The sequence below is a fragment of the Amblyraja radiata genome, chromosome 1, assembly GCF_010909765.2.
Source record: "Amblyraja radiata isolate CabotCenter1 chromosome 1, sAmbRad1.1.pri, whole genome shotgun sequence".
Lineage (NCBI taxonomy): Eukaryota > Metazoa > Chordata > Chondrichthyes > Rajiformes > Rajidae > Amblyraja > Amblyraja radiata.
In genome coordinates this window covers 130,660,699-130,685,391 of record NC_045956.1, presented here as the reverse complement: position 1 = coordinate 130,685,391, position 24,693 = coordinate 130,660,699, and the positions used below count along the sequence as shown (strand labels likewise).

Sequence of the window (24,693 nt, the reverse complement as noted above, 5' to 3'; positions counted from 1 at the left end):
CTAAGGAGAACACAAACAATCTTCCTGATATAGTAGTGGCCAGAGGATCTAGGGTGACAGAGGAACTGAAGGAAATCCACATTAGGCAGGAAATGGTGGTGGATAGACTGATGGGACTGAAGGCTGATAAATCCCCAGGGCCTGATGGTCTGCATCCCAGGGTACTTAAGGAAGTGGCTCTAGAAATCGTGGATGCATTGGTGATAATTTTCCAATGTTCTATAGACTCAGGATCAGTTCCTGTGGATTGGAGGGTAGCTAATGTTATCCCACTTTTTAAGAAAGGCGTGAGAGAGAAAACGGGGAATTATAGACCAGTTAGGCTGACATCGGTGGTGGGGAAGATACTGGAGTCAAATATAAAAGATGATATAGCCACACATTTGGATAGCAGTAACAGGATCAGTCCGAGTCAGTATGGATATACGAAGGGGAAATCATGCTTGACTAATCTTCTGGAATTTTTTGAAGATGTAACTAGGAAAATGGACAAGGGAGAGCCAGTGGATGTAGTGTACCTGGACTTTCAGAAAGCATTTGATAAGGTCCCACAAAGGAGATTAGTGGGCAAAATTAGGGCACATGGTATTGGGGGTAGAGTGCTGACATGGATAGAGAAGTAGTTGGCAGACAGGAAACAAAGAGTAGGGATTAACAAGTCCCTTTCAGAATGGCAGGCAGTGACTAGTGGGGTACCGCAAGGCTCGGTGCTGGGACCGCAGCTATTTACAATATACATCAATGATTTGGATGAAGGGATTCAAAGTAACATTGGCAAATTTGCAGATGACACAAAGCTGGGTGGCAGTGTGAACTGTGAGGAGGATGCTATGAGAATGCAGGGTGAATTGGATAGGTTGTGGGAGTGGGCAGATGCATGGCAGATGAAGTTTAATGCGGATAAATGTGAGGTTATCCACTTTGTTAGCAAAAACAGGAAGGCAGATTACTATCTAAATAGCGTCAAGTTGGGAAAAGGGGAAGTACAACAGGATCTGGGGGTCCTTGTACATCAGTCTATGAAAGTAAGCATGCAGGTACAGCAGGCAGTGAAGAAAGCGAATGGCATGTTAGCCTTTATAACTGGAGGAATCGAATATAGGTGCAAAGAGGTCCTTCTGCAGTTGTGCAGTGCCCTAGTGAGACCACACCTGGAGTATTGTGTGCAGTTTTGGTCCCCTAATTTGAGGAAGGACATTCTTGCTATTGAGGGAGTGCAGCGTAGGTTTACAAGGTTAATTCCAAGGATGGTGGGACTGTCATATGCTCAGAGAATGGAGCAGCTGGGCTTGTACACTTTGGAGTTTAGAAGGATGAGAGGGTATCTCATTGAAACATATAATATTGTTAAGGGCTTGGACACGCTAGAAGCAGGAAATATGTTCCCGATATTTGGGGTCCAGAACCAGGGGCCACAGTTTAAGAATAAGGAGTAAGCCATTTAGAACGGAGACGAGGAAACACTTTTTCTCACAGAGAGTGGTGAGTCTGTGGAATTCTCTGCCTCAGAGGGCGGTGGAGGCATGTTCTCTGGATTCTTTCAAGAGAGAGCTAGATAGGGCTCTTAAAAATAGCAGAGTCAGGGGATATGGGGAGAAGGCAGGAACGGGGTACTGATTGTGGATGATCAGCCATGATCACATTGAATGGCGGTGTTGGCTCGAAGGGCCAAATGGCCTACTCCTGCACCTATTGTCTATTGTATATTGACATGTTGGCGCAGTAACTGACAAAGGAGATGAAAGGACGTCAGATGAGGAGAGAAGTGTAGTGAAATGGAAAGAAGATAGAGGAATGAAGATGGAAAAGGAAGGGGGAGGAGGAAAGAGGGAGAATAAAAGGGAAATGAGTGACTGGGATGGGAGGTTGGTTACTGGGGGTATTGAGATTTAGCGGGAGAATAGGACATGTGGTCATTACTTGAAATTGGAGAATTTAATTTTCATACCGTTGGGTTGTAATCCATATTTGTGGAATATGGTGTGCTATTTTCCCAGTTTGCATGTGGCCTCAATCTGGAAATGGAGGAGGCCAGGTCAGAGAGATCGGTATGGAAAGGGGAGTTAAAATGGTTGGAACCCGGAAGTTCAAGCAGCCTTGGATCAAACATTCGGCGAAATAGTCACCTCGTCTAAGCTTGGTTTTGCCACATTCAGTGCTCTGAATGCAGCTGACAAGATTCAAAGAAGTGCATGCTAACCTCTGTGTTGCACCAGCTGGAATCTCTGGATAGATGAGAGGATGGAGGTATAGAGACAGGTGTTGCATTCCTGTGGATGCAGGTGAAAGCGTTTCTTGATGAAACCAGCAATGACTGAGTTACGGATACAAAAATAACTCAATTTTGAGCAAAACACACAATGCTGGAGTAACTCTGCTGTTCAGGGAATGGATCGACAACAATTTGGGTTGGGTCCCTTCTTCAGAATGATTGTATTCATTCTGGCTGGATGATCTGGTCTTGAACATGTTCCAGTCCATCAGTTTGACAAACCTGAAATAGACTCTCAGCCTCCATAGACCGCGATGGCCTTACTCTTATTGTTGGTGCTTTGGATTTCAGTCCCTGATTGTCATTCAGTCTGTAAGAAATATTTATTGCAGTAAAATAAGGGAGGATTACACAGTGAATGGCAGAGTTCTGGGTAATGTTGTAGAGCAGAGGGATCTAGGAGAGCAGGTGCATGGTTCCTTGAAGATAGAGTTGCAGGTAGATCGGTTAAACAGGCTTTTGACACTCTGGCCTTCATCAGCCAGAGTATTGAGTATAGAAGTTGGGAGGTCATGTTTCAGTTGGAAAACATTGGTGAGGCCGTATTTATCATAGTCATAGTGATGCAGGGTGGAAACAGGCCCTTCACCCCAACTTGCCCACACCAGCCAACATATCCCAGCTATACTAGTTCCACCTGCCTGCGTTTGGTCCATATTGCTCCAAACCTATCCCAACCTGTCTAACTGTCAATTAAATGTTGGGATAGTCCCTACCTCAGCTATTTCCTCTGGCAACTTGTTCCATACACCCACCACCCTTTGTGTGAAAAGGTTATCCCCTCAGATTCCTATTAAATCTTTTCCCCTTCACCTATGTCCTCTGGTCCTCGATTCATCTACTCTGGAGACTGTGTACATTTACCCAATCTATTCCTGTCATGATTTTATATACCAATCTATTCCTCTCATTATTTTAATGTTGTGTTCAGTACTGGGCACCGTGATGTAGGAAAGATGTTGTCAAGCTGGAAAGGGTGCAGAGAACATTTACGTGGATGCTGCCAGGAATAGAGGGTCTGAGCTCCAGGCAGAGGTTGAGTAGGCTGGGACTAGTTGGATTCCTTGGAGTGCAGGAGTATGAGGGATGATCTTATAGAGGTGTGTAAGATCATGAGAAAAATAGATGCACGGAGTCTCTTGCCCAGAGTAGGTGAATTGAGAACCAGAGGACACAGGTTTGAGGTGAAGGGGAAAGGTTTAATAGAAATCTGAGGGTTAACTTTTTCCTCACAAAGGGTGGTGGATGTATGGAACAAGCTGCCAGAGGAGGTAGTTGAGGCATGGACTATCTCAACATTTAATAAACAGTTAGACTGGTAAATGGATATGACTGGTTTGGAGGGATATGGGCCAAATGCAGGCAGGTGGGACTAATGTAGATGGGACCTGTTGGCTGGTTTGGGCAGGTTGGGTCAAAGGGCCTGTTTCTACACTGTGTCACTCTATGACTAAGCAACAGATATGGTCCAGAAATTCATTAATTACTGTGTGGAGAAACATTCATTGCCTTAAGTATGAAATCCATGAATGTATTCTCTGCAACTGCTTGCTATTGCTTAGCTACATATGACATTGAGATGAAGTCTCTGCCATTTGCATGCAACATAGATGATTTACATAAAATTAATGATACAGGCGTAATACTTTCCCACAGATAATGTTAATGAAAATAGTGAAGTAAACAGAAAATAATGTTTCTCGATTCGTGCTGAAGCCAATTTTCCTTTCAATGAAATGATCAAGAGGGAAGCTTCATCATTAAACTCCAATTTGGCATTTGCAGTGTTTCTTCCCAACTGGAGCATCCTCTTACTTGCAGTAGATGGCGATGATGAATGAATACAATTTCAGAGGAGCTAAGCATGATTGAGCTGTTGGAATGACAACTAAAGCACTGTCAAGTTTAGCACATAACGGAGATATGAAAGTGTGTTTTTGTTATAATATATTGTAAAGTGAATGAAGTGTGTACTTAGTGTGATCATTCATTATACAGTTCTGATAGATCTTGTTACTTTTATATTTCTGAATGAATTGCTTTCTTTCTGCTTGCCTGGCTTTTTGACAGGAGGAGATTGCTATTGCATGGGATGTTATTCGCACAGAACCTGTGATCGTGCGACTGCATTGCTCTCTCACGCAGTATTTAAATGGCCCAGGTTAGTATGGCTTCATTCCTTTAGGCTGGTTAATGTGAAACATCGCTTCTCGTTAGGTTATCCATACCTCTTCATGCTTTATAAATGTAGGTGCCAAAAGTGTAGTTTTGCCATCTGACCAGCATTTAAATTCTAATATAAAGTACAAAAATGCTAAAGGGGGTTTTATTTTCTGAGTTTAGGCTCCCTACAGGAAAGTGTCACTGTAGGGAACACAACCTAAACATTGGACAAACTTTCTGACCATTTAGAATCGCAGGTTTGGTGCTCAACTTAGGAGAGGTTTATCACTGGGGCCTCAATGCCAGAAGAATAATGGAATCAATGGAATTTATGGATTCCTTAATGTAATCAATTATATTTTCTTCAGTTTCTTCATGAGTGAGTACCCACTAGATCTGAGGCCCAGACCTTGATTCCGGATTGCATGATGCTGCCGGTAAAATTGAGAGAAGCCTTCATATACATGCCTGGTCCCTCGCCGGGGATCCCTGGAGGGGAGCTTCGACCGCCGGCCCTGCGGTCTGCGGAGCTTCTGGCTGCAGCGCGGTGGGAACTTTAAATCTCCGACCGCCGGCCTGCGGCCTACACCAACCTGAAGCCGCGGTCTCCGGTGGGGGAGGCACAGATTCAGGACTTGCCTTGACTTTCATTCATTTGGACGCCCGCAACGGCGGCTGCGGAGGGTTGAGGTCCCAACCACGGAGGAAAATGGAGGAGGACTGGTCCAATTTTGTGGCTTCCACCACAGTGATGAATGCTGTGGTGGATGTTTGTGTGAAATTTTTATTGTGTTTTTGTGTGTTCTTTTTCATTGTATCGCTGCTGGCAAATTCATTTCACTTGCACTTTATGTGCAAGTGACGAATAAAACTGATTGTATTGATTGTAACACCTACCTATAGGCAGGCTATCTGGGAACACGGGTCAGCAGCAAAGGTACAAATACATGCAGGCCATGAGTTGAAAGAATTCTTGGGGATAAATGGCAAGTAAACAATTATTTTGTAATGCATCAGCCTTAGACTGCCAGTGGTGAAGTTCACAGTTGTTCTGATTTTTGGAACCGGCTCTGCATGCCAATGTGGAGCTTGCTGTAGGCAACTCTTACAGCAGTAAGAGTTCTGGTCGCTCACTAACTCTTTGCTGGGTGATAGGTACTTCTGGCTGGTAAATGCGGTTCAGTTGATCAGAGGAAGTATTGATGAGTAGTCCAGGACATCCACGTTTTAATAAACACATTGTGAAGCACAGTGGTGTAGCAGGAGAGTTGTTGCCTTACGGCGCCAGGGACTTGAGATCAATCCTGACTGCGGATGCTGTCTCTACAGAATTTGTACAGAGTTTTTTCTCATCCAGATGATCATCACCGTGCCAGGAAATAGTTCAGTAAGGGGTGTTGTGTTGGACAATATACCATGAAAAGCAACATGTATAGCTTAGGGTCTTGCGGGGTCCCATGAAAAACAACTCCCGCAATGTCAGCACAACAAAGGGTCTGGTTATCAACTTCAGGAAGTGTAGTCGAGTACGTGCCTCAATCAGCATGGATGGTGCTGAAGTAGAAATCGTTGAGGGCCTCCAGTTCCTTGTGATTAATAATACCAACAATCTGTTGTGGACCAACCACGTTGATGCGCCAGCCAATAAGCCACACAAATGCCTCTACGTCCTTCGGACTGAGGAAATTTGGCATATCTCCAATGACCTTTACAAAGGGCGGCACTGTGGCGCAGCAGTAGAGTTGCTGCCTTACAACACGCAGTACCAGAGACTCAGATTCGATCCTGACTACGAATGCTGTCTGTACGGAGTTTGTACTTTCTCCCCGTAACCGTGTGGGTTTTCTCCGAGATCTTCGGTTTCCTCCCACTCCAAAGACAAAGTTTTAACAGCAAGAGGCACATACTGAGAATTCAATCATGTACACAATTACATTTTTCTTCTGTTAAAACTAGTAATTCTTGCAAGCTTGTGCATGTTAGAAGTGATAAGTGAAAGCAACAAGGTGCTGCACATGATGAAATCTGACAAGATGGAAAGGTGAAGCACAGAGCCTCATAAAGAGACGCGGGGTGGGCAGATGGGAAGAGTGGAGGGTGGCAAGGCACCCTGTGGGGGGAGAGGGTAGGTGACGGGCAGATGGAGTGGGTGACGGATTGGTAATAAACTGTAATAGGGCGCTGTGAGTGGGCTTGAAAAGAGGGGTGTGTGTGTTAGGACACGTGTCGATCAGAAGGAGAAAGAAAAGGAGAAAGGAAAGAAGGAGCAAAGAGGTCATTCTGCAGTTGTACAGAGCCCTAGTGAGACCACACCTGGAGTATTGTGTGCAGTTTTGGTCCCCTAATTTGAGGAAGGACATTCTTGCTATTGAGGGAGTGCAGCTTAGGTTTACAAGGTTAATTCCTGGGATAGCAGGACTGTCATATGCTGAGAGAATGGAGCAGCTGGGCCTGTACATGAGGGGATCTCATTGAAACATATAAGATTGTTAAGGGTTTGGACACGCTAGAGGCAGGAAAGATGTTCCCGATGTTGGGGGATTCCAGGACCAGGGGCCACAGTTTAAGAATATGGAGTAAGCCATTTAGAATGGAGACGAGGAAACACTTTTCCTCACAGAGAGTGGTGAGTGTGGTATTCTCTGCCTCCGAGGGTGGCGGAGGCAGGTTCTCTGGATGCTTTCAAGAGAGAGCTAGATAGGGCTCTTAAAAATAGCGGAGTCATAGAAACATAGAAAATAGGTGCAGGAGTAGGCCATTTGACCCTTCGAGCCTGCACCGCCATTCAATATGATCATGGCTGATCATCCAAATCAATATCCCATACCTGCCTTCTCTCCATACCCCCTGATCCCTTTAGCCACAAGGGTCACATCTAACTCCCTCTTAAATCCAGCCAATGAACTGGCCTCAATTACCTTCTGTGACAGAGAATTCCACAGATTCACCACTCTCTGTGTAAAAAATGATTTTCGCATCTCGGTCCTAAAAGACTTCCCTCTTATCCTTAAACTGTGACCCCTTGTTCTGGACTTCCCCAACATCGGGGATAATCTTCCTGCATCTAGCCTGTCCAACCCCTTAAGAATTTTGTAAGTTTCTATAAGATCCCCCCTCAATCTTCTAAATTCTAGCGTGTACAAGTCAGGGGATATGGGGAGAAAGCAGGAAAAGGGTACTGATTGGGGATGATCAGCTGTAATCACATTGAATGGCGGTGCATGCTTGAAGGGCCGAATGGCCTACTCCTGCACCAATTGTCTATTGTCTATTGTGTATAAAAGGATAGAAGGGGAGCAGGTTACCTGAAATTGGAAACTTCAATTTTTTGATACCTTCGTATTGTAGACCACCCAGGCGGAACATGAGGTGCTGCTTCTTTAGTTTACATTGGCCTCAACATAGCTGTGGACGAGGTCAAGAATAGACCAGTCATTTTGAGAATGGGATGAGCGATTAAAATGGTTTGCAACTGGGAGTTCCATATGGGCATGTTGGACAGACCAAATGTGATCATCAAAACAGTTGCCTGGTTTGTACTTTGCCTCACTGATGTAGAGGGGGCCACATCATGGGCACCAAAGTTGGATGAGGTCCACATGAATCTCTGGTTAGGTCGCAGATGGTGGTGAGGGAGGAGATGTAAGGACAGGTGTTACATCTCCTGTGGTCGCAGGGAAAGGTACCTGGGACAGGAAGGGTGGATGGGGAGGGATGTATGAATCGGGGAATCAGAGAAAGAGTGCGGAAACAAAAAGGGGTGGGTGGGGAAGATGTGGCTGGAAGTGTGATCATTTTGTAACTGACAGAAATGTTGGCAAATGATGTATTGGATGCAAGGGCTTGGAGGGTGATTGGTAACGACCAAGGGACTCTGTCTCTGTGTGTCTGTGCAAAATGGAGGAGATGCAGGTGAAGGCTCCTTCAACCACAATGAAATGAAGCCACGTTTCCTGTAAAGGGAAAATATTGAATCACGGAGTGATACAGTGTGGAAACAGGCCCTACGGCCCAACTTGCCCACACCAGCCAACATGTCCCAGCTTCACTAGTCCCACCTGCCCGCGTTTGGTCCATATCCCTCCAAACCTGTCCTATCCACGTACTTGCCTAACTGTTTCTTAAATGTTGGGATTGTCCCTGCCTCAACTACCTCCTCTGGCAGCTTGTTCCATACACCCACCACCCTTTGTGTGAAAAAGTTACTCCTTAGATTCCTATTAAATCTTTTCCCCATCGCCTTAAACTTATGTCCTCTGGTCCTTGATTCACCTACTCTGGGGAAGAGACTCTGTGCATCTCACTGATCTATTCCTCTCATGATTTTATACGCCTCAATAAGATCACTCCTCATCCTACTGCGCTCCAAGGAATAGAGTTCCAGTCTACTCAACCACTCCCTATAGCTCAGACCCTGTACCCTGGCAACATCCTTGTAAATCTTCTCTGTACCATTTCCACCTTGGTAACATCTTTCCTATAACACGGTGCCCAGAACTGAACACAATACTCTGAATGCGGCCTCACCAATGTCTTATACAACTGCAACATGACCTCCAATGACCGCAACATGACACTCAATACTCTAACTGATGAAGGCTAATGTGCAAATGCCTTTTTGACCACCCTATCTACCTGCGACTCCAACTTCAAGGAACCATGCACCTGCACTCCTATAATCATTCTGCTCTACAACACTCCCCAGAGCCCTACCTTTCACTGAGTAGGTCAGATGACCTGGAGTTAAAAGCCTCGCCTCGATAACAGATGCAGTGTAGATGGAGAATCTGAGAGTGAGGTCCATAGAAGAATCATGGTGAGGAGGTGTAGTATCTGTGGCTGTGGGAGTCAGTGGGCTTACAGTAAACTTCAGTGCATAGTTTGTCTCCTGAGTTGGAAGCAGAAAGTTCAAGATAGGTGTGTCAGATAGCGTACAAGTGAATATGAGGGCACGGTGGAAATTGGTAGAAAAGTTGATGAAAATAGCCACACGGTAGACAGGATGGTGAAGAAGGCATTTGGTTTGCTTGCCATTATTGGTCAGACCATTGTAGGATGTACACAGTGAATGGCAGTGACTTGGGAAGTGTTTTTGAATAGTCTCTTCATCGGCTGAGGGATTGATTACAAGAGATGAGACATCATGTTACAGATGCACAAGATGTTGGTTATGCTGCACCTGTAGTATTGTGTGCAGTTCTGGCCCCCACACTTCAAGAAAGATCTGATTAAGTGAAAGAGCATGCAGAAAAGATTTGTAAGGATGTTGCCTGGATAGGAGGGTTTAAGTTGTTAGAAGATTGGATAGGCCAGGTTGTTTTCTCGGAAGCACAAGAGGCTGAGAGGTAACATGGTAGAGGTATGTGAAATAATGAGAGGCATAGGATAGATGACCAGAGTATGTTTCCAATGATATCAGTGTTCAAAACTAGGGGCATAGGTTTAATGTGAGAGGTGTTGAAAAGGGTATCGGAGGGGAAAATATTTCACACAATGGGTGATTGGTATCTGGAATTGTAAATTGATCATTCTAAGCTTCCCCCCAGTCTAGTTTCAGTCAAAAACCACTGAATCAAGCACTTGATCAACTTATCTTTATTTTAACAAAACACAATTATAGTTCTCACCACTGTACCTAACCATCGCAGATTCGATCCTCGTATCTGTCTGGTCAAGCCCTCCAGGCGTCGCTCAAACAGAGACACTCCAGAAGGTCGCGCAGCCCTAAGCCCTCTCCCAGAAGATCGACGCGGGACCTCATGGCAGCGGACTTGTATAGGTCCCGGGCTCTTGAGAGGCCGAACCACATGGGGGTGGTCTCTTTATGATCCAATTACAGATATCGATTAACCCCATACATTACAGACATTTCCATAACCCAATAATACAACATCTAATACATTGTATAAGAAAGAAAGCTTTAGAAGGAAGCAAACAAGAACAGACATTGAAACATGTGCCCTGAGAATCAAACAATTTCTCCAAGGCTCAACTGTTCGACCAATCATCAATTAACAGGATGACCGTCTTGCAACATTATTGACACTATTTACAATGCTTTTCAGTGATCAAATAGAAATTATGCATTTAAGGTTAGTTTGCAAAACCACTATACATGTTATCAATTTAAGAGAAACAGGGAGAACACCTGGACCCCTCACCATCCTTCATATCAGTCTGAGCCTAGACTGGCTGGTGCCAATCAAAGCCTGTAAAGCTCAGATGACAAGGGTTAAGCAATTCTGAGAAGTGCAGGGATCCTCCATTTTATGGTGTCTTTAATTTAGCCAATATTAACAGAATGAGCTGGCTGAGGAGATAGTGGAGGCAGGAACAGCAATAACCTTTACGATACGTCTGGTCTGGTACTTGAATAAATACATTTTAGAAGTATGGAATTAATGAAGGCGAGTGGGGTTAGTGTACAGAGGCATGACGGTCTGCATAGACATGGTGGGCCAAAGGGCCTGTTTGTAGGTTATTCAACTATTACTATAATGTTTCCTATCATTCATCTTTTGTATGAAATTGCAATTGGACTTCTGTTTTTCACTCTTTCACAGCCTTTGCAGTGTTTTATTGGTAGTTAAATTATATTCAAACCTGATTTAAATAAGATAGCAATTAACATTGCTGAAGAAGGGTTTCGGCCCAAAACGTTGCCTATTTCCTTCGCTCCATAGATGCTGCCTCGCCCGCTGAGTTTCTCCAGCATTTTTGTCTACCTAGCAATTAGCATTGTTGATTTTGAAAACGTGAAATTGTTTGAATTTTGTTAGATCCATGATGTGTTGTGGGTAACAAGAAAGGCAATATCATTGCATCAGTGGTACAGAGAGAATGTTTTAATGTTTTAAATTATATGCTAATTCCCACTCACCTGAAATTTTGAAAGATATGCCTTTTCCTTTTTTACATCTCACCTTCCCTTAATCTTCCAGAAATACCAGGAAGAGTAGATTTGAGCAACTGTGCCATGCTGAGCAGATAGAGGACAATCCCCCATCAGCTGATAACAAATGCAGTGGATATTTAAAATGGTGGGTGGGCATTAATTAAATGTGCCGTTTCATCTTGGGTGGAGTCAAATTTGAATCTCACCTGCAGCTATGAAATCTGCGCCTTTAAACATCTTCTTAGTTATCAGTGAAATATGGAAACAATAATCCATCCGTATTTACTACCAATATTGTTGGCACTTATGCTTTCTCATTAAAACTAATGAACTGGGAGATATCACCCCATAACACTCAATGATCAGTTTGTAAGCTTGTTTCTATAGAGACAAAGAGGCAGTGCAGGCTTTTGCATGAAAGGAAGGAGTGGATAGATATTTACATGTATAATCATGATGAATACAGCGGATTATGTTGGATCCCATTTTGAGATGTGCTAAATACAGGAGATGTTATGTTAATTATGAATGAGGCTTTGCTGACATATACACTCTGAATGAATGAGCATTAGCCTACTTCCCTGTGTGTCAAAGCTGATGTCCCACAGGTCATAATCCAGGACCATTTCCATTAAACTACTGTATTTAACAAATTAATTCCTTTGGTCCCCAATTTATTGTAATTGAAGCTGTGACACATTTATCACTCAAACCCAGTCCATAGACAATTCAACCTGTCAGTGAATATAAATAATTTACAGACTCAATAGCTGTAGACCACAAAATCTCCTTAATTGTTCAGCAATACTATGATTTTCTTATTTTTTGCTAATAATATCTTTCTTGTTCTCTCATATAATTTTACAGTTCCAACAGTTGATGTTTTCCAAACATCGACGAAGGATCGATTTGGATTGGGGCATCAATTGAAAAAGTAAGTTATTTTGGGAAGTATTTAAAGATTTTAGACTCTTACACTTTAGAGATATAGTGCGGACGAAGGCCCTTTGGCCCACTAAATCTGCACCGACCAGCAATCACCTCGTACACCAGCACTATCCTACACACTGCGGACAACGTACAATTTTACGGAGGCCAATTAACCTACAAACCTGTACACTTTTGGAGTATGGGTAGTCAGGTTCGAACCCAGGTGTCTGTCGCTGTAAGGCAGTAACTCTACCATTGTGCCACTGTGTCACCTTGTGATTTGGAAAAAAATACAATATCATGGTTCCCCATGGCACCATCTGCAGTTGGAAATAAGCTTATTAATTCTGTTTATTTGGGTAGAAGTAAAAGATCCTATGTTATCATTTCAAAAATAATCAAACAGTCGCCTGGACAATCGTTTCCCCTCGTCCAGTAGGACTAAAACAGATTATCCACATGGTATGATGCATGTTATGACCATACCACATGAAAATTCATTCCAATGTTCTACGCATTCCCACAGTGCTTTCACATCAAGAGGAGTTAATTGGCTGAATATATGTTGTGATATAAATAAGAAAATATTAACAGTTATCCCCGACAGATGTGGATTTCCATGCATCTGATCGCACCATAAATATATGGCACTTTCGAAGTCTATCTGGTTTTGTCGCCAATTTATATAGAAACCACTGAGTTGCAGTTCAAAGTGTGATTTGTAATTGCATCATTGTTGTGACTGTGCTCCAAAACCTAGTGCGCAGCAGCTTTGCTTACTGCTGAGCTGCAAACGAGATGCCTGTTTGCTGAAGGGGTCATCAGCACCCAGAGGAGAGTCAATCCCTTTAACTCTCACGCATAGGCAACTGTGGAGGCTCAATCCCAGAGTATCTCAAAGAGAGATTAAGAGATTTTAAGATGCCAAGGGAATAAAAGGGATGGAGGGTTAGTTTAGGAGTATGAGGTAAAAGATCAGCCAGGTTCTTATTGAATGATGGCAAATGTGTGAGGGTCCAAATGGTTTGGTTCTCCTTCTGTTTCTTATGTTCTCATCTTCAGTCTTTCAGCAGATTTGACATTTCCATTTCATTACTCCCTCAGAATTATGCAGACTTTTGTTACACACCAGTGGAAGCAGAACAGCAAGGAGAAACTCAACTGCCCACATGGCAAAAAAATTAGTGAGAAGAAGGTGAAATCACCGCTGCACATATTTTCATCTTTGCGCAGGTATGTGGCAGGCTTTAGCAAAGGAGAACTCTGCTGGTTAATCTGTCTCTGAACTGATCCTCTTAATTTATTATGCTCTGACGACAAACTTAATTTAGTGCCCATTTTGCCAGCATGTGAGAATTATGGCCTCTGAAAGCACATGTAAATATTAATGAAATTGTTGGGTCATTGTTGTACCTGTGCTCTTAAAACATGTGTGAAGAATTGTGCTTCTGCCTCTTTGATATTTATTTCCTTTGTAGGTTTCCCTTCAGGATTCTAAACTATTTTGAACTACACTGGGTTAAGCCTTAGGTCCTTCAATGCTTAATAGGTGTACACAACTTCATACTAAAAGATACATTTAAGTGTAGCAATAATTCCTAGTTATTATATGCCAGTAGCATTTCAATGATGTTGAATGTATCATTTACCTGTCTAATTGCTTGCTGCACTTGCATGTTGACTTTTGATCATTCATGTAAAAGGCCCCCAAATTGTTTCTTTCTATGAAAGTCAACAATTTCACATTTTCCCAGATTATTTTCCGTCTGTAGCATTCTTGTCTAATCACCCTTAATTAAGAAAAACAACCACTCTCTGTTTTGAAAGCCTCCATTATCCCAACACCATCTGCTTTCAGGAGTGTTACAAATTTCTACCACCTTTTAGTGAAGTGCTTTCTGATTTCCCTCGAGCAGTATTTTTAAGATTGTGAAGTCTCACACGGCAGTCACGTTTCTAATGTATTAATTTCAATGCCACAATAGCATTAACAACCTTGTACACTCTCAAAGAATATCCTTGATTTAAACAAACTGTCCGAAGAATTTAACTTGCTAAACCTCCAGCCAGATTATGTTTAAACTCAAGGTATTTTAGGATGGAAGTCTGAAGAAGGGTCTCGACCTGAAACGTCGCCTATTCCTTTCCTCCATAGATGCTGTCTGACCAGCTGAGTTACTCCAGCTTTTTGTGTCTATCTTCGGTTTAAACCATCATCTGCAGTTCCTTCTTACACATAGTATAGGAGGGACTTATCTTAAACAATGAATATCGGGATATCTTGTGACTGAGACAAGGAGGTTTGACCAAAATGTAGATCTAGTGAAGTTTTAATTCCACAGTTAATATTAGTTTCAAGCTAAATCCAATTTGATTGACAGCAATCATGGAATCACAAACATCAACGATTGCTTTGGTGCCACCTCCTGCACCCACACACAACTGACTGACTTCATCCGCTTCACCACTAACTTCCATCCAGCACTCAAATACACCTGGACCATTTCCGACACTTCCCTACCATTCCTTGACCTCACTATCTTCATCGCAGGTGATAGACTTCTGACCGACATCCACTATAAATTCACTGACTCCCATGGCTATCTTGACTACTCTTCCGCCCTCCCTGCTTCCTGTAAGGACTCCATCCCCGATTCCCAATTCCTCCGTCTACGCCGCATCTGCTCCCAGGATGAGGTGTTCCACACTAGGGCATCGCAAATGTCCTCATTCTTCAGGGAACGGGGGTTCCCCTCCCCCACTATAGATCTGGCTCGCACCAGGGTCTCTTCCATACCCCGTAACACTGCTCTCTCTCCCCATCCCCCCACTCGCGACAAGGGCAGAGTCCCCCGGTCCTCACCTTTCACCCCACTAGCCAGCACATACAACAAATAGTCCTCTGTCAGTTTCGCCACCTCCAACATGACCCCACCACTCGCCACCTCCAACGTGACCCCACCACTCGCCACATCTTCCCATCTCCCCCCCTGTTTGCCTTCCGCAAAGACCGCTCCCTCTGCAACTCCATTGTCAATTCTTCCCTTCCCTCCCGCTCCACCGCTTCCCCGGGCACTTTCCGTTGCAACCGCAAGAGATGCTACACTTGTCGCTTTACCTCCCCCCTCGACTCCATTTAAGGACCCAAGCAGTCATTCCAGGTGTGACAGAGGTTCACCTGCACCTCCTCCAACCTCATCTATTGCATTCGCTGCTCTAGATGTCAGCTGAACTATATCGGTGAGACCAAGCGTAGGCTTGGCGATCGTTTCGCCGAACACCTCCGCTCGGTCCGCACTAACCAACCTGACCTCCCGATGGCTCAGCACTTCAACTGCCCCTCCCATTCCGTATCCGACCTCTCTGTCCTGGGCCTCCTCCACGGCCAGAGTGAGCACCACCGGATATTGGAGGAACAGCACCTCATATTCTGCTTGGGGAGTCTGAATCCTGGTGGCATGAACATTGATTTCTCACAATTCTGTTAACCCTTGCTGTCTCCTCCCCTTCCTACCTCAGCCCTCAGGCTCCTCATCCTCCTTTTTCCTTTCTTCTCCCCGCCTCCCCCCACCGCCAATCAGTCTGAAGAAGGGTCTTGGCCCGAAACGTTGCCTATCTCCTTCGCTCCATAGATGCTGCTGCACCCGCTGAGTTCCGCCAGCATTCTTGTGTACCATGGAATCACAAAATATTTATGACACTGAAATAGCCATCTGGCCAATTGAATTTGTTTAAGAGTACGCTACTGGCCTCATTGAACCTTCCAGGAAGTAGTACTTTATCCTGTAGGTCACAGTATTTCAAGCACATATCCAAGTACTGTTATTTGTGGTGATAGTTCCAGACTGTATCACGTTCTTGGTCGGTAAGTTTAAAAACCTATAAATTTCTGGGTGTAAAACACCCTTTCTCTTCATCCCTCTAATCCTTGTACCAATTTCCTTAAATCCTGAGTTTCTAACCCATCTGCGAAGGAAACTAGTCCATCTTTATTTTGTCTAGGACTCTTGTAATTTTAGAGTTTTATTAAGCTGCCCTCAGCCTCTTCTCCCAATCTTTCCTCAAAGATAAAAATGTTCCTGTCCTGACATCACCTCTGCATCCTCCCCAGTGGAAAGACATATTTCCTGTAGAAACGAGGAACTGCAGATGCTGGTTTACACAAGATGACATAGATTGATGGAGTACCTCAGCAATAACAATAAACCACCTTACTGAATCTCTCCTCTGACCTTTAAGGATCTGTGATCAAAATATCAGATGTCTCACCATTTCTCCACATCTCTCAGTATCCTGTCATTTGTTTGGTATTTCTTTACTTGCACCTCCACAAATGCATAAACTCAGACTTCTCTGGACCACATTCCATTTGCCATAATTTTGTTCAGATGATTTAATGATTGGCCAGACATGTTATCTCCCTGGAATGTGAATTCGAGGTTGCACGCTTGTTTCACCTTGAATGAAGGACTTAAAGAAAAACAAAACGAAGTCGGGGAACATGGAAAACAAAGTCGAGCTTGTGAACATGGAAAAATAACACAAATGGACTTGAATATAAAAAAGCTTGATTTAAGAATTTAAAAAAATATATATAATCATATACTAACATAAAATAACTAACCAACCCAACTAACTCAATAATACTAACCTACTTTTAATGTAGAATGTAACAATGACTAATTCTCGTGAGGTGGGAATAGGGGGGCCCACCTGATGATGTTAACTAACCCCTAAGTTTAAGGATAATGAGCAAAAATTATAGATATATACTAACAACAATATTAATTAATTAAAAGTTCATAATAGAACTAACCTAATTTCTGTGTAAATGAGGGGGGGGGGGAGATTCAGACATTTGGAAGGTATCCAGGAGTCTGACTGTTTAACCCCTTGGAACCTGCTGTTGTTTAAAATGAAAATTTGGACTTAAGTGGGGAATCTAAGGTAATAATGGTTGGGGTATAGGTATATATGGTATATAACTAACATATGGTAAATTTTAGTATATATTCAATGCTAGACCACTTGGAGATGCATATAGATATTTAGAATCCAAGTGTTTTTTTTTCCGTTTGGATATATTTCACAGCCTTGAAACGGCCTTTCTTCCTTTTTACAATATTTGGTCAAGGGGGCGGAGTTGAATGTATAATAACAACGACAGAAGCTCATAAGTACTTATTTACCTATCGTTAGGTAGTTTCATTTTATTATGGTTCCCTCTTTAGATACTTTAACACCACTTTTTTTTATTATTAATTTTTCATCACCTCACTCTTTCTTGTTGGTTTTAAGGTTTACTTTGGAAAGGAGATGTCAAATAAACTCAACAGTTCTGGACGACCACCCAACACCTAGAGCTCTGAGGTACTTGGTTGCACCATATGACTTAAGGGTAACAAAATGATTCACAATACAAGACGATAAACAAAAGAAGACTGGAGGAATCACGTTTTGTAGTTGGAATATAAGGGGCGCTAATGAACCAATTAAAAGGGGCAAAATCTTCGCCCAATCACTTAATTCTGACATAATTTTCTTGCAGGAAACACACCTGAAACAACAAACACAGATAAGATTGAAGGCAAATTGGATCGGGCAAACATACTATTCTTCATTTACTTCTAAATCTAGAGGGACGGCTATTATTATTCGTAAAGGTATACCATTTAAATCCAAGAACATCATATCAGATAAAGAGGGGAGGTGTGTAATAGTTACGGGAGAAATTCACTCCACTCCACTTACTATGATAAACATTTATGCGCCTAATTTTGATAACCCTCAATTCTTTAATAAAATTCTGGATATGATTTCAGAGTTTAATTATCAAAATGTGATAATAGGGGGGGATTTCAACTGCCTTAGATCCATATTTAGATAAATCTGCAAAACACAAAAGGAGTAATATAAAATAGTAAGATTAAATGAGAACTTACCAGTTTGAAGTTTGATCTGTATTTTATGAGGAGTTACGATGAGGGATTACGTGAAGAGCCCGCTCAGCACGCATGCGCGGCATACTTCAAAGCAGCGGTGTGGAATCACAGATAGACACAGTTATTGAAGTAAACATAGTAAAGACAAGGAGACATCAGTTTATCAGTTTGACCCATATTATTGAGGGTTGGAGCGGAGGGCACGTAATCCCTCATCGTAACTCCTCATAAAATACAGATCAAACTTCAAACTGGTAAGTTCTCGTTTAATCTTACTATTTTACTTCGGAGTCACGTGAGTGATTCCGTGAAGACTTCAAAGCTCTGTGATTTCAAACCGTGTAACAGTTCATACTTCACTCGCTGCCGAAGTCATTCGAGGGAGGAAGTATGTTATCGTAATCAACCATGAATCTGTTTGTAAAAACAATAATGGTGTAATGAACAACAACAAGACCAAATGCTCCTCCGGGCTTAAATTATATATTTTTTGCAGATTCTTTTTCTGGAAACGATAGGTTCTGTCAGTGGTTTGTTATAAAAGTTTGGAATGTATACTCCCTAGACCACCCTGCTGTAGCCAGGATGTGGTCCATAGGCTCGTCCATCCTCTTAGTTACTGACGTGGAAGCTGTCCTGGTGGAATAAGATTTATACACGTTAGTATTTACTCCAGCTACTCCCAGTACCTGCTTGAGCCACTAGAGATAGTTTAGCTCGTCACCCGACCATGAGGTTTCTTGTGGCTGACCCATAAGGCTTTTTCCTCTCCCTCGGTATTCCATATTGTGTCGATGTAGATCTCTAAGTGGGTCATGACACATAAAACGTGGTTCAGGTGGGTATGCCCGGAATTTCATGACTGGACCTGATGTTCCTGGTCTGTTCTGTTTGGCCCGCCCTTGAATGGAAAATGTGACACTATCTGGTGTTATAACCATGTTGTCCAATCGCAGTAGATGGGAGAACTGGCTCTTTGTGTTGAGGTAAGGCCACCAGCATGTCCATCTTCAGGGTAGGCTGTTCCAGGGTGAGTGACCTGGCTGGTGATCATCCCCTAAGGTATGTCAGGATTTCACTGACATCCCAATTTGGGTGTACCTATTTCTGGGGAATGGATTGAATATACCTCTCCTGTATCTGATCACCAGTGAGTGGTACCCTTTACCCTGTTGTCGTGGTACCCAAGTTGAGTAGGCTGACAGAACATTCCCTTCATTGTGGTGAAGACCTGCCAGGAACTCCAGTACAGTTTTTTGTTGTAATTGAATGTGTAGTTCCTGTTTAGGAACAGTGTCCCATTTCTTGATGTTCCTCAGGTATGTTCCCTAGGATATGCAACGGAATGCTGTCATCATGTTGATAGTGCTGCTGATCCAAGCACAGCAGTGGTCTTCCCAATTCTGCAATTCTTTTAATGACCATGTCGAAGACCACTGGGAACCATGCCTGTGGACTTAGTCCACTGTAATTTGCGTAGTACCCGACTGATGAAGCCGTAGTACCTATTGAAGAGGGAGAAGGAAGGGAGAACATAGAGATTAGATTCCCCCCCCACCCCTCAATACACGGGAATGTATCCATCGCCATTGCCTTGAGATTGGTTTCATGCGACGTAAGTTAGTACGTGGCGATTTAATTGAATATAAGGAAATCGATATCTGGTGTCCATATTGCTTAGTAATTTCAGCAAATATTTTTGGTTTAAATGTTTGTTTACAGCATTTAGCTCACCTGATAGGTATGTTACTGATGGTCAAACATGTTTGACGACATACGGTTACCAATTGTTAATAAATTGTCACCTAATATCGATGTTCTACGCCCAAGTGGTTTGGTATATGCCACCACTGTGATGTTGTTAATTTATAAACGAACATGCAAAATGGTGCATTACTGAGCAAATGCTTCACTAGAAGTAAGTAATTTAATATATAACACGTTTAAGTCAATTCGCATTGGCACTAAGTATTACAAGCTTAGTAACTCATCAGGACACATAAGATGTTACTCAAAACAGGTGGAAGTGTACAACCATAATCCTTCCTATGCAGATAAATTCCATGATAACACTCCAGATTAGTCCATTTGCCCCCATATTACAGGTATGGAGATAGTTTGAACACTAGTATCTCAGCTCATAGGAAAGGTACAATGTTCAGTAGCTGGTAATGCTGCTACTATCCCAATTACTTTGCCACGTAGTTGATTGGTGGTTAAATGTTACCATAACTGATAGTCTTAATGAATACCAGATAGACAATGTTGTGGATGGTCAACGTAAATATCTGGATATATGACAGAGCCCGCTAAATAAGTTAGTAGCTAAAGCAGCTAATAAGCTATATCCAAGGATAGTCTGTCGTTAATATATAGACATGCCATGATGGAATGTTTCTTAAGTGTCAGGGCTGGTTGATTCTAGAATAGCTTCGACTTAAATGCCAATTCAATACTCAAATCAAGTTCTTTTGTCACATACCCACGCGAGATGTGCAGTGAATGAAAATGGCAATGCTCATCATGGTTACCCCGTCCAGGTAATTGTGGTATATCCGAATTGGTGGCGAGATATTAATTCTATTCCCCTTGTATATATTTTTTGGTATATAACTACCAAGAGTGATAGCTTCCTAACCAGGCGTGAATCACCCACCCCTTGTTAGTACAACCCTTCACCTTTATGTGATGGTAGGAACCATACTTATCTGTCTTCATTGTTGTTTTCTTCGGTTTCTGGTTCCTTGTTCTTGTAGGGACGATGTTTGTTGGGGGGTGGCGCATTTTCCATGGGGCCTGCTGTGGGCCCTGGCCTAAAAGGCTTACGGGATTGGCATGCAGGCCCCGAGCTTTCACCAGTACCATGAGGTAGACGCCCCCTGGTGGACGCGTAGAGGTACTGCTGTCTGGTTTAGTGTGGTGCTCATTCCAGACTCTGCCCTCTTGTGCCGAATAGTTTGAACCCTTCGTCCAGTTTTTTAGGACTGGTTTGGTAAGTGCCAGGTAGCAGGATCTGTGGTTGTGAGGTCGGCGTTCTCATAGTCCTGTTAATTTCATAGATTGAGGGCAGGTTTGTGACTTCCCTTGAGAAGTTGAACAGTAGGGTCAGGTGTTTTGCCATACTACCCTGCCTTTCTGGAATGAGCAGGTGGACATGGATAGCCAACGTCAGGGTATCAAATGCAATTTTGAGATATTTGGGTCAAATGCGCTGCTCAATGTATCCCCCAATAATGGCGGGCACTTTGAGTAAATGCAATTTAGGGGAGGCATGATGAAGATGTCTTGGAGAGGTTTTTTGGAAAAGACAGGTAGTAGGCTGGCCATCAGTTAAGACTGAAAGCCATCTTGCTCGTGGTGAAACCATGTAGCGGCCACACCCAGCAGCTCTTCCTGTTCCTGTACCTCAAAGCATACTCCCGATGTTGTTCAGCCAGTGCCCCTCTTCTTGACCAGCCCAGCTCTGGTCGCCAAAGCTGTCCTCGGATGAGGAGAAAGCAATGGCCAGTGCACGAGGCACTGTGGAGGGAGTGCCTGAATTCCCTCTGCGAAACTGCTCCTGCAAGTCTCGCTGGAGCTTATGCTCCACGAGCCGCTCCAAGCGGCTCAGGTGGCTGTCTCTGCCCTATGCGGGCGGTGAGACGTCCCCGTCCGACGAATCGGATACCACCGGCCGGATGTCTTGACATCCAGTCCGCTGCTCAGGCGCTAGCGGAACTGGGCTCGGCTCGGTGTCGGGGACGGCGGAGCGCCGGGTTGGCGGTCCTACTGCCCTCTGTCCCCCACTGATGAGACGCCTGTCTGCTGGAGCCGAGCAGGGGACAGGTTTCTTGGAGAGTCTTGTTCCTTGAACTGTAGCGGGAGCGCTTGACTCTCGCTGTGCCTCTGGACTGGAAATCGGCGCAGCTCTGTCTGTGGACCACAGCGTGTGCGGTCCTGTGCCGTCTCTCCCCCTTCCGCGAACGGAACACTCCTTCCCCGGAGTCCAAGGGGGGCCGCTTGTGTCTGGACTGGCACCGGCGCAGCTCCCTGTCCGTGGACTGCAGCGTGTGCGGTCCTGTGCCGTCTCTCCCCCTTCCGCGAACGGAACACTCCTTCCCCGGAGTCCAAGGGGGGCCGCTTACGTCTGGACTGGCACCGGCGCAGCTCCCTGTCCATGGACCGCAGCGTGTGCGGTCCTGGTGGCGTCTCTCCCCCTTCCGCGAACGGAACGCTCCTTCACCGGAGTCCAAGGGGGGCCGCTTGCATCTGCTGCTTTGCTCCATCTGGAGCAACAAACAGACGCGAGTCGCTGGTTAAACGGAAGGTAAGTACTTACCTAAAGCTTCCTCTTTCAGGCTTGTAGCGGGAGCGCCTGACTCCCGCCTGCCGCTGTTGCCTGCTGAAACGTAATGCCGCGCATGCATGCTGAGCGGGCTCTTCACGGAATCACTCACGTGACTCCGAAGTAAAATCTAAAATGAGTGAACTCCTAAATACATATATAAAAAATACAAATATAACAGACGTATGGAGAGGTGCTAACCCAGTTGGAAGGGAATACTCGTTTTACTCATTGGTACATAAAACTTACTCACGAATTGACTATTTCTTAAGACACAAAATTAATTCCGTACACAATCAACCCTAAATATCATAATTGCATTATTTCTGATCACTCCCCGTTAACTTTTTTAATTAAAATTAGAAGGAATGATGGATAAAAAATAAATGTGGAGGTTTAACCCCCAAATTCTAAACAACCCACAAGGTAGTACGTATTTAAAACAACAGATGAAACTCTTCTTCGAGACTAACGATACAACAGGTATTTCACCTTCCTTATTATGGGAAACTTTCAAGGCATTTATCAGAGGAGTTATAATTTCATATCAAGCCTTCCAAAATAAAAAGAATAACATAGAACAATTGCAGTTAGAACAAGAAATTAGACAATTAGATCTAGATAATGCCAAAGACCCAACCATAGACAAACACAATAAGATAACTTTATTGAAATTTAAATAAAATAAAATTTTATCGGCAAGAGTAATAAGATTATTTCAAATTACAAAACAGGAAAACTTTGAATTTGGCGATAAACCACATAAACGTGTAGCACGTCAGCTGAAAAAACGGGAAAAGGAAAATACAATTACAAAAATTAAATCAGATAAGGGTGAATTATTAACATTACCTAAAGATATTAACCAAAGATTTGCTCAATTTTATCAACATTTATATACATCTAAAACTGCAGCAGATAACATTAAAATTACAAATTTCTTAGATAAGTGTAATCTTCCAAAACTTACTTTGTTGGAACAAGAGGAGTTAGGAGCACAGATTACACTTAAAGAAATAGAAGAAATAATAAACTCGTTGAAAAATGGTAAAACACCAGGACCAGATGGTTTTAGTAATGAATTCTACAAAAGATTCCACAAGATAATTTCTCCGCAACTACAAAAATTATATTCTCATGCTTTTAAAGAAAACACATTACCAGAAACATTAGCTGAATCAACTATTACACTTATACCAAAAAAAGATAAAGATTTAGAAGAACCAGGTTCATATACAGCTATAACACTCTTAAATACAGATCAGAAAATACTAGCAAAGACTTTAGCGAGAAGACTGAGTAAATACGTTAGTAAACTAATAAAGTCGGATTAAAACGGTTTATACTAAAAGATACTCAGCCAACAATTTGAGACGCTTGTTTAATATAGTGTATTCACAAAAAACTGAAGAAGAAGATGTATCAATTATTTCATTGGATGCAGAAAAGGCATTTGATCAAGTAGAATGGCAATATCTGTATAAAGTATTGCAAAAATTTAACATGGGAGAGAATATTATCTCATGGGTAAAATTATTATATGACAAGCCGGCTGCTAGAATACTGACTAACAACATGTTATCTTCAAAATTTCAATTATCAAGGGGCAATAGACAGGGGTAAGCATTATCACCCCTGCTATTTGCCCTTGTGATAGAGCCTTTAGCAGAAAGTATAAGAAGCCATCCGAATATTCGGGGATATAATACCAAAGATTTAATAATAAAATCTCACTATACGCAGATGACGTATTATTATACATTACAAATTCGCAAGTTAGTACACCAAATATACTAAATTTAATAGAGGAATTTGGCTCCTTTTCAGGATATAGAATAAATTGGAATAAAAGTGAAATTATGACGTTAAAACCCCAAGAGTCGACACACCTGTTAAAATTTCCCTTTAAAATTGCAACAGAAAAATTCAAGTATTTGGGTATCCAAATTACTAGAAAATATAAATCACTATTTAATGCAAATTTTATGCCTTTATTAACTAAATTGAATGCGTTGATTAAATTCTGGAAAATCGTGCCGATGTCTTTAATAGGCAGAATAAATGCTATAAAAATTATTTTTCTACCACAAATATCATATCTATTTCAATCAATACCAATATACTTACCAAAAAATGTCTTAAAAAAATTAGACTCCAATATTACAAA

At 42.8% G+C, this 24,693-nt stretch overlaps 1 protein-coding gene across 1 annotated transcript in view; it reads left to right on the top strand.

Annotated features, from left to right (window-relative positions):
* Positions 1–24,693, top strand: part of parp8 (poly(ADP-ribose) polymerase family member 8) — a 398,103-nt gene that overhangs the window by 276,173 nt on the left and 97,237 nt on the right. Inside the window, exons 9-11 of the mRNA XM_033030967.1 lie at positions 4,343–4,433; positions 12,198–12,264; positions 13,365–13,493. Of these exons, the coding sequence (XP_032886858.1) occupies positions 4,343–4,433; positions 12,198–12,264; positions 13,365–13,493 (287 nt within the window). The remainder of the gene's footprint in view (positions 1–4,342; positions 4,434–12,197; positions 12,265–13,364; positions 13,494–24,693) is intronic.